Source organism: Rosa rugosa, chromosome 5 (assembly GCF_958449725.1).
Source record: "Rosa rugosa chromosome 5, drRosRugo1.1, whole genome shotgun sequence".
NCBI lineage: Eukaryota > Viridiplantae > Streptophyta > Magnoliopsida > Rosales > Rosaceae > Rosa > Rosa rugosa.
Window position 1 is genome coordinate 3526361 of NC_084824.1, and position 16756 is coordinate 3543116.

Consider the following 16756-nt stretch of genomic DNA (forward strand, 5'->3'; position numbering starts at 1 on the left):
CAGTCATTCCACTATATATATGTGTGTGTGTGTGTGCATTTGATTTTTTTTTTTCCTATGATTTTTGATTTTTCAAAGTTGAAAAATTGAAATAATCGTATAAAAAAAAGTTTTATATTTTTGAGTTGCTGTTGCGTCACTTAAAACAAGTCCTAAAAATTATGTTTAATCAATAGTTTGGTACTAGATAAAGACCGAATACTGTGCTGCTTCATTTATCCAAATTATGTTTTTGAGTTCCTTGTGATATTATTCACTTGAAGTTGTCAGTTGTGAATACTGTGCTTCTTTCGATCCTTTATCCGACTATGTACTAGATAATTAGCAACCCCTCCATAATTTCTTCCAGTGCCTTGTGGCCAGAAGAGATTGATGAAGAAATTGTAATACTAGGGAAATTTGATGGGTTGGGAAGTGGGAACTGAAAATCTGGATGAATAATACAATCAGCTCAATTCAGTTGAGTTCTCTTAAGCCCCATAAGCTTTGGGCCACCTACATAAGGGAGTATGGCTGAGAGTCTGAGACCCCAATTCTTGCTTAATATGTTAGACAACAAATCAGAATTACATGTACACTACTGAACAGAAGCTTGTTGGGCTTTCCTTGTTGGTTTGCTCTTACAGATTTTGATTTTATCAGAATTAAATTGGATTCACCAGGTGGTAAGAAACAAGTAATCACATCGACCATCTCCATGTGAGAATCTGGATCTGTTCTCAATGTGCATGCCTCTGTTTTGAAGAATAATAACCATGTGACATGTGCAGCAGCAGCAGCAGCAGCTAATATAATTATATATGGAGAAGAAGAAGGCCTCGACCACTCAACTTTCTGACGTTCTCCTTTATCCAAGCCAACAACAAAATCAACTTTATTCATCTTCACATGAAACCTTCTGCTACGAGCCATGAGGAGTGTCCATACTTGCATTATTAAAGTGAAGAAACTTGCCTTTCAAAACAAAACAAAAAAAGTGAAGAAACTTGATGATCATATGGCTACTGAGATCTTGAGGTGAACGAGATTATGCAGAAGCTATAGAACAAAATGCAGCAGGAACTTGTTTTGATTTTTGAGATTTTACTCTAGCTTTTAAGTCATTGCCTTGTTTCAATTGCAGCACTAGTGAAATGTTAGTGCAGTTTCAGAAGTTACTTACTTATTGGTGTTATAAGTTAGAAGAACAGAGAAGTCAAGATATGGATAAAGTCTCCACACTGGAAATAAAGTAACTGTTCATAAGCTCATTTCAAGAAGACAACTAGGATACACCGGATACAATTTTTTGATTTCAAGTAAACAGTACAAAATCACACACGTTATATATCAACAGTGCCAATGATTTTCATTTTTAGTTGCTAGCTTCAATAATTTACGACAAGTATACTTGGAAACTAGCCGTTTTCATTGACTCGCATACGGGGCAAACACTGATGAACTCATCACAGTCCTTACATAAACACAGGTGCCTACAAGGCATCAACAAGATAGACACCTCCTTTGCTCGGCATGCTTTGCATGCTCTGCAATCCATTTGCTCCTTCAACCCTAGGTAATTTTTGGATACGGACTTTGCAGGCCCACCTTGAATGGCCAGGTAGTTAGTCGGATCAATGTATGAGGCAGCGTCATCAACTTCACTGTCTCCAAAACCCTCCTTCCCTAGGTCAGCACCCTGTGAAATTGCTTGCTGGAGGTTGCTCTTCAGCACATTCACAACTGACTCATTGTACTTTGCTCTGTAATGCCAATTCTGGGCTTCGACAGCTACCTGTCTTATTTTATCGACCAATTCTCGGTTCTTGCGGTTCATGGTCTCAATTTCCAAGTCTTTCTCCCTTAGCTTTTTGCCTACACCTTTCTCTATAGCGGTAAGGAAAGAAGCCATATGTCTCTGCTTCATGTCTCTTACCCCCTTTGCCAAGTGTTCCTCCTGTTGATGAGCAAGCAAATAACAGCACCATAACATCAGACTACAATTCAATCTCAATTGTAATGCTCAATAGAATTATATTATGAGGTCAGCACAAAGCCTTGACAAGTTGAAATAAACTACCCACTACCTTCCTTCAAAGACCATAAGGAAATCATTGGACTAGACTGTTTAGTATTCAAATGGGTATCTACACACCTGAGTAACAAATGATTAAACTAGGTGTAGACTTGTAGACAATGAATGATGTGATTATCATATCAGCAGATATAGTCAAAATTTATTATCAATGTGCAGTGAGATGATTCAACTTCCAAATTGTATGCTCCATAGTGAAGAGAAGTGGCGATTTTGGAGTTCTATTTTCTACATTGCACTGGAATTATTTTAGGTTTCAGAGACAACGACAAATCCTTATTTGTATTAACATATAAATCCGTCACAAAACATTGGTGCATGATTATTCAAACATTTATTGATTTCGCTTGTTTGAGACAAAGAAACAAGAGTACAAGACAATAGATGGGAAATTAATAACTATGAATATTTTGAATAAATACCTGAATTTTGATGTACTGATCAAATTCTTCCTTCTGCCGATCAAGCTCAGTCCTAATATTGTCCCCTAGGGATAAAATCATTGACGGTGCTGCTGGCATGCTTCCACTAGCAGATGTAACAGATGAGTTGCGCTCATCATCATCATACGATAGCCTTAAACCTGTCGATACATGGTTCGGGTTTGGAATGCTAGCTGAGCGATCAGCTTCATCTTGACAGACATTGTAGTTCAAAGAAATTTGAAGCTTCTGCTGTCTTGAGATATCTTCAATTTCCCTGGTTCGTTTATTAGGCCGAAGCATGGGAGTGATATGCTCAGTTCCAAAATAATTTACAGGATCAACATTACATCCAGCTGGTACTGCAACATGAATGAACTCATTCTTCTTAGACACAAGCCCAACTAATAAGTTTTCTAGGAATGACAACTTTGATGCCGAAAAGAAAAAAATTTGATTACAGTGTAACACCAACATCGGAAGGGGACCATACCATTACCAAACAACTGCAGCTGATTTGTGGCATTTGTTGGATAGGGGAAGCGATTTTCATCCACGAAAACAGGTAGCATGGAATTAGCATTGTTGCCCCCCAACATCTTATATGAAAAGTTAATCTACCTCGAGGATTATGTTTTGAACAAGTATTGGTAAAATAAGCAAGACTCCCCCTGAAAAGGACAAAGAGGAAAATTTAAATCCTGTATCAAGACAAGCTGGCAATGGTGGAAAACCTTACGCTTTTGAAAAAATAACCAAAAGTATTTACCAATTCAGGAAATAATCTACTAAAAGGCATGTAAGGTATTTACCAATTCAGGAAATAATCTACTAAAAGGCATGTAAGGCCAACCCTTACCATAAGAGGGCTTTTTACAATTAAATTTCTAGTCCAAGGTAAAAGGACACACGTGAATTCATGTATTTTTGGTATCATTGAGCAAGTACCACGAGAAAATGAATCTCACAAGTCAAAACAGAACGTGGGATATGCTTTTGAAAATCGTTACATACAACACACGTGAATTCAAGTATTTTCGGTATCTTTGAGCAAGTACCACAAGAAAATGACTCTCACAAGTCAAAACAGAACGTGGGATATGCTTTTGAAAATCGTTACTTACAACACATGTGAATTCAAGTATTTTCAGTATCTTTGAGCACATTCCATGAGAAAATGAATCTCACAAGTCAAAAACAGAATGTGGGATATGCCTTTGAAAACCGTTACATACAACACACGTGAATTCAAGTATTTTTGGTATCTTTGAGCAAGTACCATGAAAAAATGAATCTCACAAGTCAAAACAGAACGTGGGACATGCTTTTGAAAATCGTTACATACATGAGGTGGTAATTGGGTAGGCGGAAGCAAGAAACGACATAAAAAGCTAGCTTAAACAAATACTTCAATAGGTCTTCTGGATTCATTTCAGAAACCCATAGCTTTCATGCAGGACTGTAGAAAATAACAAGGGCAGGATTAACCCTGAACAAGGAATATCGATAATCATAAAGTTATAAACTACAGCCAGTCAAATGCATGTTAATTTTGAATAAGCACAAACAATATAATTTACGAAATATATCATACAAGAAAACAAAGCAAAACAATAACTCTCCTTATATTTAGACAAAACTTCAATTACGCATAAAGAATTTGACAGGTTGAATTACGCATTAAGTTACGATCAACTGCCCATAATGGAACAGAACGGTATTTATTGTCGTCTACTATATGACCCTAAACAAACGCTGCAAAAGAATGCTAGAATGCACGTGCAGAAGTTTGCAAGAAGATAAGAATGCTCAACATGTAATCCTACATCAATTGCATCCAAAATTCAAACTCTTGATGATCAAAACAAGCATCACCGATATGCACCACAAGCGTTCAAGTCTCAATAGTTCAGTTCAGCTGTAAACCGAAAATACACTGCATACCCTATAAATCTGAAATAATCTGCACATACCGTCCTATATCTAAAATCTGTAACTACCATATCATCATCGCCATCAACAACACATGCCAGGAGGCCATGGAATCAAGCTTGAGGCCTCCTGATACATGTTTTAGGAATTAGGAAAGCAAACCAATATTCCAGACATGATCGGAAGAACCAAGTTCAGCAAAAAAAAAAAAAAAAAAAACACAGACCCCAGATCAATCAATGGCATTTACCAACAAGAACTGCAATAATAGATACACCGCATACCAGAATTAGAGCCTATGATCGATTCATATAAGGAAGCTCAACTCATAATCAGAGCTGCTATGTCAAGTTGCGTAATCATTAAAAAAAAGTACTACACATTTTTTTTTTCCATATTTAGAGATAATTGAATACCGAAAATCAGGATCACAAGAAATATATGCAGCATCTCAACAAAGACAAAAAAAAAACCGAAGCTTTAGATCTTTTACCATATGAATTCAACTTCCAATGAAAAAAAAGGAAAAAAAACTTTCGAACAAAACCAAGTGCAGCATAGCAAATTGAGCAAGTTACCTCAATATCCCAAACCCCTCCGATTGAGTTTCGAGGAGCTAATCCAGATCCTGCAATCCCACGCCAACTCAAATCAGACCCAGAAAACCCAAAGAAACAAGCTTTTTCCTTGACGAAATGTACTGCTTTTTAGATCAGAACAGTAGACCGATCGTTGACGAAATGATCTAACAACACCACTGAAATATGCAAGCTGCAGACCCAATAACAGAGCGGAAAGAAAGATGAGAAAGAAGCAATCTTTGGGAGAGAAGAAGAGAAAGAGAGCGATCTGGGAAAATGGGTAGCCCAAGAAGAAAAGAGTGAAGCTTTTTATTAATGGAGAGTGGGAAGGGAAGAGTGCCCCAAACCCCAAAATTATTATTCATCCATTTTCACAGAGAGAGAGAGAGAGAGAGAGAGAGAGAGAAATACATATCATCGCAGAAAAGCATCAGTTCTTGTAGTTACGCAAACCATTTTCTCTTCGTTTTTTCACCGGAGGTGAAAAAAAAATTGAAATGGCTTCAACGTTTGTGTTTGAGCTGTTCTACAGACTTCTACCAGTTACCCTAAACCCCCTCCTTGTTTTACTTTCCCTACCAGTACCACCACAAATTACTACCTTATTTACTAGACTTAATTACCTACCCTTTTTTCCTACTGCTGAACAGGCCAGTCCTCACTAACAGCCATTCCTAAATTTTAATTGCCACAATTAATTGAGATTGGAAATAACGATAACAACAATTAACAATTTAATGTTTTTTTTTTTTTTTTGATTTCCCAATGTTTGCAATATGCAGGCTAACTTACCAAAACGTCATTTTCATGACTTAATAGCCAAGGGCAAGGTCTTCTGTAAGGTCGCCTGACCAATCAATGAGAGAACGCTATGTAGACATCCATAGAGGCAGATTCACTCAAATAACAGTTTTTAAAGGATTGTGATAGATATTTGATAGCTAAAAATAAGAGTACAGTTTTAAATTATTATAATTTGTACTTTTTAAATTTCATACATATAGTTGAGATAACCGTCCATGAGAATTTCATGCGGCGAAGCACAACATCCATCGTTGGTTTGGTGTCACAAGCATTTGGTTTTTTTATTTTTTGGGTTTTGGGATTAATAATTATTTGGTGGGGGAATAATTATAGTAGTGGTGCCGTGGTGGTGTGGGTGGGTAGTGGGTGGCGAGACGGAGGCCCATTAGTCAGAATTAAATATAAAAGCGGGAAATATGGGGTGGAGTCTCAGAGCTTCCTCTCTTCATGACTCATGGCTGATCCCCTTGTGGGGTCCCCACTCTCTGCGGGTAGGCCCCGCCCCGCACCCGCAGTGTTTGTTGGCGGGTAATTTTTTTTGGCGGGTGAGAGCTGAACGGAACGGACAGGAGGAGGGGGGATGGAGCCATCAAACCCCGTCATTCACGGAATTGGAGACATAACGGATCAACAACGCCGTACAGGATTACGGTGTATTTTGGTTTGTGTGATCAATTGAGTTGGAAGAGGGTTGTGTGCAAAAACTAAAAACATTGAGTAATGGAGATATGAGCAACCAAACCGGGTTCATATAATGTAACAATAGGCTTATTTCAAAAAAATGTAACAATAAACTTACGAAGAAGAAGACTACCAAGAAGAAGAAGAAGACTACCAAGAGAACAGTGTAACACTATCTCGATTAATGTTTTTTTCTTTTAATTTGTGAGAGTTATAGTCTTCACCGTTTCTCTATTAATTGGCTCAATTGATGACTAAAGTTAATGAGAAATTGATATTGATGGTATGGAGTGGAGAGTTTTATCAGTGATATACACATATTTAAAGTTAATTACTTTCACATTGTATATAGAATGTTCCTAATATCAAAGATATATTCCACTAAAATTTAACTAAACGACTCATGAGTGTGATTCAATATATTCGGATACCGATTATTGACGGTCATCCAAATTTGATTCATGTAGGCATAGAGCGTGTGTATGACAAACACCAAATGACCAACGTAAACTAAACAAATCGGCTGCCCTATAGCATTCAAAAGATACTCTCTCCTCTTTTGTTCCTAGCAGTAACTTTCGGCTCCCTAACAATCAAAACAATTTCATCTTCAAATATACCGTAAGAACAAGCATTGAATAAGTTAAATCAAGGTGGCCAAACAACAGACACCATAGTTATTGCTTTGGTTGCAAAGTAAATTAGTTTGGCAGGTACACCTAGCTAGCTAGCATGCCATATCTGAATTTGAATTCTTCTTCTTCCTTATCTGGAAGTTTCTTTCACCCATGATTTGTTAAGATAATAATGCATTGGAGTAATTATGTAGCTTAGGTCGCTATACAAATAATCAAATATAGTGGGAGTCGTCAAAAGGTGTGTTTGGATGGAGTTCACACGTGTTCAACACGTCATTGAGTAGTAAAGCCAGCAAGCTAATTAGCTTTGGCCTGCAATTGCCACTTTGATTTTTCTTCAAAAACAAAGCACGAGTCGGCGACGCGAGACCTTGACTCCTTCATTTTCGTCCCCAACATTACGCACACGATTTTTGATGGCGTATTTCCGGTGAAAAGAGATGGGTATGAAACGTAGGGTTGTTATATATGTTTAGGTGTAAATTAACTTGATTTTGTTTAAAAACGGAAAACATGTGATTCTATTCATTTGGTTCTTGCTTTTTATTTGATTGTGAAGAAAACGATAAGAAAAAATCAAGGAGTAATTTCATGTGTGTCCATACTAGGGTTTATGGCCTCCATCAATTAGTCCCTAAAACTAGCTAGAATTACCTGAGTCCCTTCACAAGACAGAGGGGTGGAGCACCCTCTCGGATCTCCACAATCTCTCGGTATCGAATTGATGCTCCATTAAAGTTGTTTCTCGGAATTGGTTGGTTGTGACAAACTAGTCATGACTAGGCCATATGTTAGTTTTCATACTGTTGATATCATTGTAAAAGAAAAAAATACAAATCGTAACACATACGACGATAAAAAGTTATCAAACTCAAAACTCATAACGTCGCCAACAAAGGTTGGTTCAGTTGGTAAGGACGGTCTTGTGTTGGAGCCCCCATCCAAGTTCGAATCTCGCTAGAGCCAACTATTCTTTGTTGGTGGATAATCTAGAAAATTCCATATCAATGGGCTGAGCTGGGACACTGGCCAGTTGGGTTAAGGTCGTAGGTTTACCCTGATCCTGATAGTGTAGGGAAGCCTCCCTCTTACCTGAACTTTTTGTAACCAAAAAAAAAAAACCCATAAAGTCCTACAACGTTATACGTACTCACCAAAGCAGAAAAAAACTTCATACTATATTTCACGCGCTTATGCAAAAGTTCCTTGGGTACCAATTGAAGAGGAAACAACCCAACCAGTCTCATGTATACCGTTGCAAGGATCAACAAATCCATTGACAATCTTCAACTATCACAACCCTAATAAACAACCACACAATACTTAAAAATACATCAACGCATGATTCACATTTAACAAAAATTTGGACGGAGGTACCAATTAACTAGTTCCAACTTACCAATTCGACCGCTGGTTGATAGTTACAGGCCTGCTGGAAAAAAAGGGTCCAAGCCCACACAAGCTTCAACCCGACCCGGGGCCTCCAATATATAAACCAAAACCCTCATATCTAAACCCTCACTTTCCACTTCCCAAAGACTCTTTGACCTCCTTTCAAAAAAAAAAAAAAAAAAAAAAAAAGACTCTTTGATCTCTGTGCAGCAGCAAAAGAAGAAGAAGATGATAATTCCAGTGCGTTGCTTCACCTGCGGAAAGGTGCTTAACCTAACCCTGATTTTGTTACATTTTGGGCTGATTCGGATGCATATAACTTCGAAAAAGATCGAATCTTTCAGTAAATTGCTACTTGTTTGTGTTTGATTTTAGGTGATTGGAAACAAATGGGACACTTATCTTGACCTTCTGCAAGCAGATTACCCAGAAGGGTAAGTTGCTCGATGTTTAAGCCAATTTGTTAATATTCAATAGGGTTTTTGATTATTGCAGTGTTTGCCTTATTCTTTGTTGTAGATTAGATTGCACAATAAGGTCAAAAAGTAATTTTCTTTTACTTACATGGGTGAGCTTTACATTGACATTAGGATGAGAGATTTTCTTTTCAGTGTTTAATTTTGACAGACAAGTCATGTTGTGAATAGATTGTTAAGTGGCGTATTGTTATGTCGATTGCAATATGATTGTATGCACAAGTGTAAATGTTGTTTGATTCTTAAACGCTGCACACAACCTTGCGCTTTTTGGGAGTTTAATCTTTAGTAGTAGAGGCTTTTGTTTTGAATAAAGTTTTTAACTTGGTTGTAAAGGAGGGTGTTAGTTACTGATTCTAATTCCTTGGAATGCAGAGATGCACTTGATGCATTGGGGTTGGTTCGTTATTGCTGCAGGCGCATGCTTATGACTCATGTTGATCTCATTGAGAAGCTTCTCAACTACAATAGTAAGTCCTATCTCTTTCCCTCACACACCACGCACACAGATACCGCACCTGCAATCTGTGCCGAGTGTGGTTGATGGGTTTATTGGAACTGACACTGCACCTTTGTTACAGCTCTGGAGAAGTCGGAAAACAATTGAGGAAGCTTAGCTTAAGCTGCTGGAAGTTGGTTTTATTACTTTCTTTCCGAGTGTGTGAGTACATGCTTTGTCCTGTTTGGACTGGAGCTGTATTCTTCTTTAGTGTCATGCTTGGATTAGGTCTAATAGGATGTTTCGGGTTGATGGAGATACTCATAGAATATGCTTGTGGTATGTAGGTTCCTACTCTACTTCAGGTTGATGTTGTTGGAATATGTATGACCATCTTAATTAGAATGAAAGACTGAATGCTTGTGTGTTGCTATTGTAAAGCTCTGCTTTGCTTCGTACGTGTGTTATTGTTTATATTTGGTTGAACTATCAATCCTACTGGTTAGTATTAACTATTAAGCAACTGTGTGGAATAGTATCTTTTCAAAAAAAAAAAAAGCTGTGTGGAATGGTAGACATTAGTTGGAGATGGATGATTATTAGTATCTGGGTAGTATTAACCATTGAGTAAATGGGTGGAATGGTAGAGATTAGTTGGAGTTGGATGAATATTAGTGATTGGAGTGAAGTCAGTTTGAAACTGATGCATGTAGTTGGAGTTGGATCATTGCTACTCTTGGCTAAAACTTCTCTAGCTTACCTGCCAAGATGTCTCTTCAACTCATTCTCCATTATCGTTCAATAAAGTTGAATGGAGTAAGAATACCTAACATGAGTTCTGGCGTTTTGTGTTGCCTTCCATCATGTTTTGTGCTATAAGTTATATATTTTGGTGAAATCTTCTCAACCGTTATTTGATTCTTTCTTCATTGGCCTGACTCATAAGCAATGTCACCAACTAGCTAATAGTGACCCAGAAAGCAGAGCTTAGCTGATTTTCAAGCAAAACATGAGTATTGACCAGTTGTTATGAATAGAATAATATGTAATGGTATTTTTATGTGCAAGTTATAGAATGCTTGTTTGTTGTTGATAACCCATGGCCGGTTGCTTTAGCCGTTTATTAGGCAATAAATCATGAAGGTGGAATGGTTCTACTCAATGACGATGTTTCTGTTTTTGGTTGTTTGCTCAAGTTAATCTTGATTAATCATTTCATTACATATTTAATGAAAGTTTTTGGCTTTATGTGAATGGATTGACTTGTTGATCCGTATCGACATCGGAAATGCATCTCCAATTCTCCATGACATTTTATTTGTGTTGTGTAACAAATGGAAGTTTGAGTGGAATACAATGAGGGGCTGGCGTTGAAGTGTTGATGCCCACAAGGCTACGCACCTAGAATAGCCAAACCCATAATTGGAAACCACACCCTAACATAATATTTAGACCAGGGAAATATACTTTTGGTTGATTTGATTATTGAAGGACCTCGACGGTGGAAGTCCCGTTTGATAAAAGTAATATGATCATCGTCCAGAGTGTTACTTAAGCATCAACGAGACTCGTATGCATGTGTGATAGTACATACAATTTAAAAAAGGTGCTCAAATAATAGTGTAGATTTTCTTATAAATCAACAAATAATTTGAGTTCTCCGCCTAAACAAATTTCTTGTTCAATTTACAAATGGACCATTCTTTCCAAGATATCGTTCGACCGCAGATGTTTATGCCCACTAAACAAATTTATGCCCTTGAAGGTGTCAAGTACCCCCAATGGACGTTGGCGATGATTATGTATGGCTAAGGATTTCCATCATCCTAATGATATATTGTCTATTTCATCGAGAATGTAGACGAGGGTCTCTCTGCATTAATCAAGAGGTCTGCCTTTGTACACCATGGTGCTTACTGCTTAATCACAAGGACCACTATCACTTAGCTAGCTACAGAATAAACACTGATTTGACTCACCATCATACTAAAGAATGTAGGACCGGGAAGCAGAAAAACAGGTAGCAATTGAAACCCAAATGGCCGCCGGCTTAATTTGATAGGGCCCTGGTCAGATTCAGTGGTGGTGATTCAAGACCGAATAACTTAACCGCTGGGTTCGTATGTGTCATCATCATCATCATAAAAATGTACTCAGGTGTGGTTCTCTTATCTCTTTGGGGATGAGGTGAATCTATCATTTTGGATTTGTTGTGCACTTTTGGCCTTTCGCTTGGATATCTGTGGATAACAAAACAATACATGATTGATTCATACTTACTAATCTTGCCAACTAAAGCTGGATCCATCGTCGTATTACATATTTATACATATAACAGTCCTTATATATATAAGCCCTCTAAATATCTTTCCCTCATACTGCACTTTTGGGTGTTCTTTGTTTTCTTGCTCTCCTTTTTCTCCACCCAATATTCTTCTTCTTCTTTCCCAGTCATTTCTATAATCCATATATATGCCTTTCGTTTGTTTTGTCTGAACCTATCAACTCAAAGCTAGAATAGTACTCGATCTCAAGAGAAATGCATCAGCATAACCATCTCCTGGGGCGTCCATGCTTGCATTGCCACCCCCACAGCTACATTAGGATGGTTGGTCTCTCTCTCTCTCTCTCTCTCATATTACATACAGCAAACTGCAAACATGCTTTGAATATAAATGAAATATAGTTAATTTTACTGCTTACTAACGCATGAATTGATTGATTCAGGTTCAACATCTTATTGAGAAATGCTTACTCTTTCACATGAGTCGTGACCAATGCATAAAGGCATTAGCACAGCATGCAAATATTACCCCACTCATCACACTTACAGGTACAGTTTTAATCTCGCTCTCCCTGGCTTGCTCTTTCTACCTCTCCGTATATACAAGCTCTTGTGCCTTGTGTTTAATTACTTATTGCTTTACACTAGTACGTACGTTTTAAATTGTGCGTCTGTGATCGCAGTGTGGAGAGAGCTACAGAAAGAGAATAGGCACTTCTTTCAAGCATATTTCCACTCTATTTCTCCCACCAGGCCTTTAATGAGTAAGACCCTAGCTACTTCATAGCCAGCTAGGCTAGCTGATCGATCATCTCTATCATCTATATTATATACGATTCTCATATCATTTACTTCTTAGATGTAGTGTATCTAACCCCAACACCAACTCCAACATATTTTCATTTACTTCATGTGTATATATATATAGCTCTCTCTGAATACTAACGTCCACATGCATCTAATGGAAATTAAATTTTTTATCGTACAACATCCTGACCTAGCTTAGCTATGCATGTGAATCGATTTTCACTACGTCAGGTTCCATTGATCAATTAATGTCGAAGTTCCATACATATATATAGCACTGTAGCACTGTTGCCTAATGAGAATCACATTTTGATTTTCAGGAAGCCATATTCAAAATGCGCCAAGATTTTCAGGAAGGAAATACTGGAAGTGAATTTTTGCTACAAATCTAAAAAATTTAGGCGTTGTGCTTGGTGTGTGAACGTGGGTGCTTTAATTTTGAAATTTAACTAGAATACTAGCTAGAGATTACGTACCATATGTTACAGCTGAAAATAAGGTCCATGGTTTACCTTAGAGGGAGAAAGTGGGTAAAATTCCACTGAAGAACGTACGTAGTAGTTAGTATTTTTGCTTTCGTCAGTTCGTGGACAGTAGAGTCATTTGTATTTACCTGGCAGACAGCTGAGATCGAGTGTTTAGAATCTGGCCGGATTCACATTTCCCTAATTAATTCATGAGTTTGTTGAACCACATGCATCATTCAAAATAATCATTGAGATATAATGGCAATTATATAAGTTGAGCTTAGTAAAGATGAACCATGACAAATTAAAGAAATCCATTCCAAATTTGAAATGTCACATTGATTAATGTCTGTAACAAGAGTGCTAGCTAGCATGTGACCAATTTACTCGATCACCTTCTCGAGGCAATATTCCATATCTGTCACAACTATGGAAAATGGAGAACTCGAGAAAATCTCACTCACTTGAAAATAGCTAGAGTTGAACTAGAAAAAAGTTCTGATTTGAAAATTAACACATTCACTCTTGATATATAGATAGATAGTCTTTTTCTTTCAGTCAGAGAGACTTATAGTAGATCTGCAACTAAAACCCTCATTCCCTAGAGAATCTAAACCTTAAAATAGCAAACCCTTAAACAACCCCAATAAAACTGAAACAGACAGCTTTCTTTCTTGTTATAGCAGATTAGGTCAAGCAAGTCATGCATGCCTTCACTCGATTGGTGTCCTTGCCCATATGGACTGCCTTGGGGCTTTTCTCTCACGAAAAACTCCGCCATCTTCCTGAACCTGAAAATTTTCACACCAAAAACCATGAGATGTGGATTAAATTAATTATTACAATTAGGCATTTAGGCCTAGCTACTACTGATCGATTGACTCTGATTTCAGAAAATTAATTGTTGGAATTTAGTAGTTGAGCTACAAATTGAGAAAGTGACAACCTTTAATGGGATATTCAAAATTTCCATATGTTCTCACAATCATTAGCTACTAATTAGATTTATATGAGCTAAATGGGTTCTTGTAGGCCATGATCGATCTCTATTCAAAATTTCCATATGTTCTCACAATCATTAGATACTAATTAGATTTATATGAGCTAAATGGGTTCTTGTAGGCCATGATCGATCTCCAGTTGGGTACTCTGGTCACCGCTTTCAGATAATCACGTAATTCTGTATATAACCTATCCTTAATTATCATAAATTTAGCTTAAAGTTAACTAATTCTTGTAAGAAAAAGTTGAATAATCTAGGGTTTAGCGGTTACCTGATCAGTGACATCAGAGTTCCATGTAACATTTTGATCCTCTCTAATCAGTTGGCTAGAGCTCTCTCCATGATCTGGACCATCTATTTTGTACTGAACTGGAGGGAACTGTGCCCACTAGATCATCACATAATCAAAAACATGAGGATATATACAGATCAGCGGTTCCTATGTTTACTAATCAAAATAGTTAAATGATTGAGTAAACTAAAAGGAACACCTACATTCTTTGCAGCTGTACTGAAGGCTTCCTTGTGAGTCATGCTTGGATTTTCAGCTTTAAGCCTCTGGATCTCTTCTCTGTAAAAATTAATGAATAAACTCACATTAACACTCATGTGCTATATATAAGCTGCATGCTCCCCAATTGATTAAGCTATGAGCTTAGACTGAATCTTACTTGATAAAACGGTTATAAGCGGATGGAGCTCGTTGTCTCTTCTCTGGAGCTACATAATACAATTATTTTGGAACGAAAAATAAATTAAGGCCTTGGTTAGTCCAGTCACTTTGAATATTAATATTAATTGCACTGAATCAGTTAAAGGTAGATAGCTAATTCATTAACTTACGTTTGTTAACAATGTGATTCAGTGTGATTGTGTTTGTGTACTCTTCATTTTCAGAATTATTAGAAACCGCCATGGATGGGCTGCGCAAATCGCCCAACCCGGGATACTTCACTTCTTCCACACAGATTTCTTGATCTTTTTCCTGCCAGCACTCGATCACAATTAAACACTTGATATCATGCAGTAGCCAGCTGGTTTTCATTGAAAGATAATCAAGCAATGAGTAATAAGCCACCATATATACGGTATACCTGATCGACGTCTTGGCCAAGTGAAGCTAAGTGATGAAAAGGGAGAAAGGAAGCTTTTAACATGTTGACTGATAGGAGGCAACTGCAGTGACCACATCTGACTGTGACCAATCTTGACAAACTGCTGCATGGCACACTCACCTACATTCATTTTCATATACAAATAGATCAGCCAGTAAATTATACTAAGGATAAGAAACATAGACCACAAGAACCGGTTGTAATGCAAATAATATGTAAAGAAGTAGTCGAGCAATAATATTGAGTATAACCAGTAATATGGTGGCGCAGAAACCACACTGGACATAGCAAATCTGCTCAGGGAGATCAAAGAGACGGTTCAGCGTCGTCATTTTCAGTACTTTGAACTTCAGAATTTGTGTGATACTAGGAATGTGAAAGAGAAAGAGCAGAACAAAGGATAGGTGGTCTTCTGTTACACAAGGGAGTATTTATAGAAGCTAGAGGATAGTCATTAAGTCATGAAGATTAATGATATAATTTAACTTTATTTGATGATGATTACTTAGCTATATGGTGAAGCAAGAAAGGTACTTTCATCCTTGCTGTTTAAGGAAACAAACTAGTGCTAACTTTCACTGGTATATGTTCCAGAATGTTTGAATTCTTGGGTAGTCTACCCAAGACTAATTAATTCAGCCAAAATTACAGCTAGTTACACCCCTGAGCCAGAATCTCTTACATTACTATATTATTTCTGTGCCCGAACTTCCACTTCTGATGTTTAAGTTCAATCAGTGGCAGCAAAGTAAAACTGACTAGGTAGAGGCTCATTTGGTTTCATGTGTTGTTTTCTCTTCAGTTAATTGACCCTGCTCATATCTCTATGACCATGAAAGTGAAAGTGCAGCAAGTTTTACCATCTGTAATAAAGCGGATGTTTCTAGAACGGTGTTTGGAGCAGGAAAAGAGGCATCTTAGAATTTGTCTCTTTCGGTCTTTCCTCAATCAGGGAAACCCAATTGCACATCAGAAGCTTCCACTTTTGCCTTTTGAACTTGTTCTTCCTCCTAATGTCTCTCAAGCATTCACAATCACCTATTCAACTACTAGCTCCTTCCTCTTCTCTAATTTACTCTCATCCATGTGCCTGTAAGTGAGTTCAGTTATCAAAGCTAGCTAGCTCAGCTCAGTTCAAGGTCCCCACTGCTTGAAAATTGAAAACTCAAATGGGGCTTCGACATATTTGCTATCACGCAAAAATGAGAGCCATTCATAAATTCGATGGACAGTTACCTACTAACAATAAATAAATCAAAATATGGGGAATTTTTCTTGATACTAGCTGGTTAATTGTTGTGGAGAAATTTTCTTATATATAGAATAACCATTTGTTCTGGTATATATTAATGCATCATAGGCTACTAACTAGTGCAATTAATTGTATGCCAAGATCTGCAATTATTGTAGATCGAGGACCAATTAGTAGCATGGAATTCTCTATTATGGCCATGAATGCATGAATCCAAAGAGGCTGCTAGGAACCAATTATTAGCATGGAATTCTCTATTACGGGGCTTCTCACCAAATTTGTAGGTTTTGCAGCTTTGCTGGGCTAGTGTCAGATGAAGAAGTTGAGAGAATTAAGGACACGTTTACTTACTTGGAATGGGAGGGAATGATTACGGGGTAAAACTATTC

General features: G+C 37.4%; 4 protein-coding genes across 4 annotated transcripts; 2 read left to right on the forward strand and 2 right to left on the reverse strand.

Moving 5' to 3' along the window:
* Positions 1–1221: 1221 nt before the first annotated feature.
* On the reverse strand, positions 1222–5461 carry LOC133710012 (BOI-related E3 ubiquitin-protein ligase 1). The gene is made up of 4 exons (XM_062135982.1): positions 5007–5461; positions 2990–3167; positions 2497–2858; positions 1222–1936 (listed from the first exon to the last, which is right to left on the reverse strand). The coding sequence occupies exons 2-4, from the start codon at positions 3093–3095 to the stop codon at positions 1376–1378; spliced, it is 1029 nt and encodes a 342-aa protein (XP_061991966.1). The 5' UTR covers positions 3096–3167; positions 5007–5461; the 3' UTR covers positions 1222–1375.
* Positions 5462–8642: 3181 nt separating this feature from the next.
* On the forward strand, positions 8643–9879 carry LOC133707786 (DNA-directed RNA polymerase subunit 10-like protein). Its single transcript, XM_062133272.1, has 4 exons — positions 8643–8788; positions 8900–8958; positions 9376–9470; positions 9582–9879. The coding sequence occupies exons 1-4, from the start codon at positions 8753–8755 to the stop codon at positions 9605–9607; spliced, it is 216 nt and encodes a 71-aa protein (XP_061989256.1). The 5' UTR covers positions 8643–8752; the 3' UTR covers positions 9608–9879.
* Positions 9880–11587: 1708 nt separating this feature from the next.
* On the forward strand, positions 11588–13219 carry LOC133707785 (uncharacterized). The gene is made up of 4 exons (XM_062133271.1): positions 11588–12047; positions 12167–12272; positions 12407–12487; positions 12851–13219. Exons 1-4 carry the CDS (start codon positions 11979–11981, stop codon positions 12901–12903), a joined length of 309 nt encoding a protein of 102 aa, XP_061989255.1. The 5' UTR covers positions 11588–11978; the 3' UTR covers positions 12904–13219.
* A 121-nt stretch (positions 13220–13340) lies between these two features.
* LOC133710687 (axial regulator YABBY 4) lies at positions 13341–15492 on the reverse strand. The gene is made up of 7 exons (XM_062136821.1): positions 15367–15492; positions 15095–15235; positions 14844–14985; positions 14672–14720; positions 14496–14571; positions 14272–14388; positions 13341–13788 (listed from the first exon to the last, which is right to left on the reverse strand). The coding sequence occupies exons 1-7, from the start codon at positions 15445–15447 to the stop codon at positions 13711–13713; spliced, it is 684 nt and encodes a 227-aa protein (XP_061992805.1). The 5' UTR covers positions 15448–15492; the 3' UTR covers positions 13341–13710.
* Positions 15493–16756: the final 1264 nt, after the last annotated feature.

Excerpts from the sequence above, each read along its gene's own strand:
- LOC133710012 (XM_062135982.1), bottom strand. The coding sequence starts at position 3,095 with ATGTTGGGGGGCAACAATGCTAATTCCATGCTACCTGTTTTCGTGGAT. Across the intron at positions 2,859-2,989 it reads GCTGCAGTTGTTTGGTAATG|TACCAGCTGGATGTAATGTT; the intron begins GTATGGTCCCCT and ends TTCATGTTGCAG. Across the intron at positions 1,937-2,496 it reads ATCAGTACATCAAAATTCAG|GAGGAACACTTGGCAAAGGG; the intron begins GTATTTATTCAA and ends GCTCATCAACAG.
- LOC133707786 (XM_062133272.1), top strand. The coding sequence starts at position 8,753 with ATGATAATTCCAGTGCGTTGCTTCACCTGCGGAAAG. Across the intron at positions 8,789-8,899 it reads GTTGCTTCACCTGCGGAAAG|GTGATTGGAAACAAATGGGA; the intron begins GTGCTTAACCTA and ends GTTTGATTTTAG. Across the intron at positions 8,959-9,375 it reads CAAGCAGATTACCCAGAAGG|AGATGCACTTGATGCATTGG; the intron begins GTAAGTTGCTCG and ends CTTGGAATGCAG.
- LOC133707785 (XM_062133271.1), top strand. The coding sequence starts at position 11,979 with ATGCATCAGCATAACCATCTCCTGGGGCGTCCATGCTTGCATTGCCAC. Across the intron at positions 12,048-12,166 it reads CCCACAGCTACATTAGGATG|GTTCAACATCTTATTGAGAA; the intron begins GTTGGTCTCTCT and ends TGATTGATTCAG. Across the intron at positions 12,488-12,850 it reads TCCCACCAGGCCTTTAATGA|GAAGCCATATTCAAAATGCG; the intron begins GTAAGACCCTAG and ends TTTGATTTTCAG.
- LOC133710687 (XM_062136821.1), bottom strand. The coding sequence starts at position 15,447 with ATGACGACGCTGAACCGTCTCTTTGATCTCCCTGAGCAGATTTGCTAT. Across the intron at positions 14,986-15,094 it reads TTGGCCAAGACGTCGATCAG|GAAAAAGATCAAGAAATCTG; the intron begins GTATACCGTATA and ends GAGTGCTGGCAG. Across the intron at positions 14,389-14,495 it reads TCAGTACAGCTGCAAAGAAT|TGGGCACAGTTCCCTCCAGT; the intron begins GTAGGTGTTCCT and ends GTGATGATCTAG.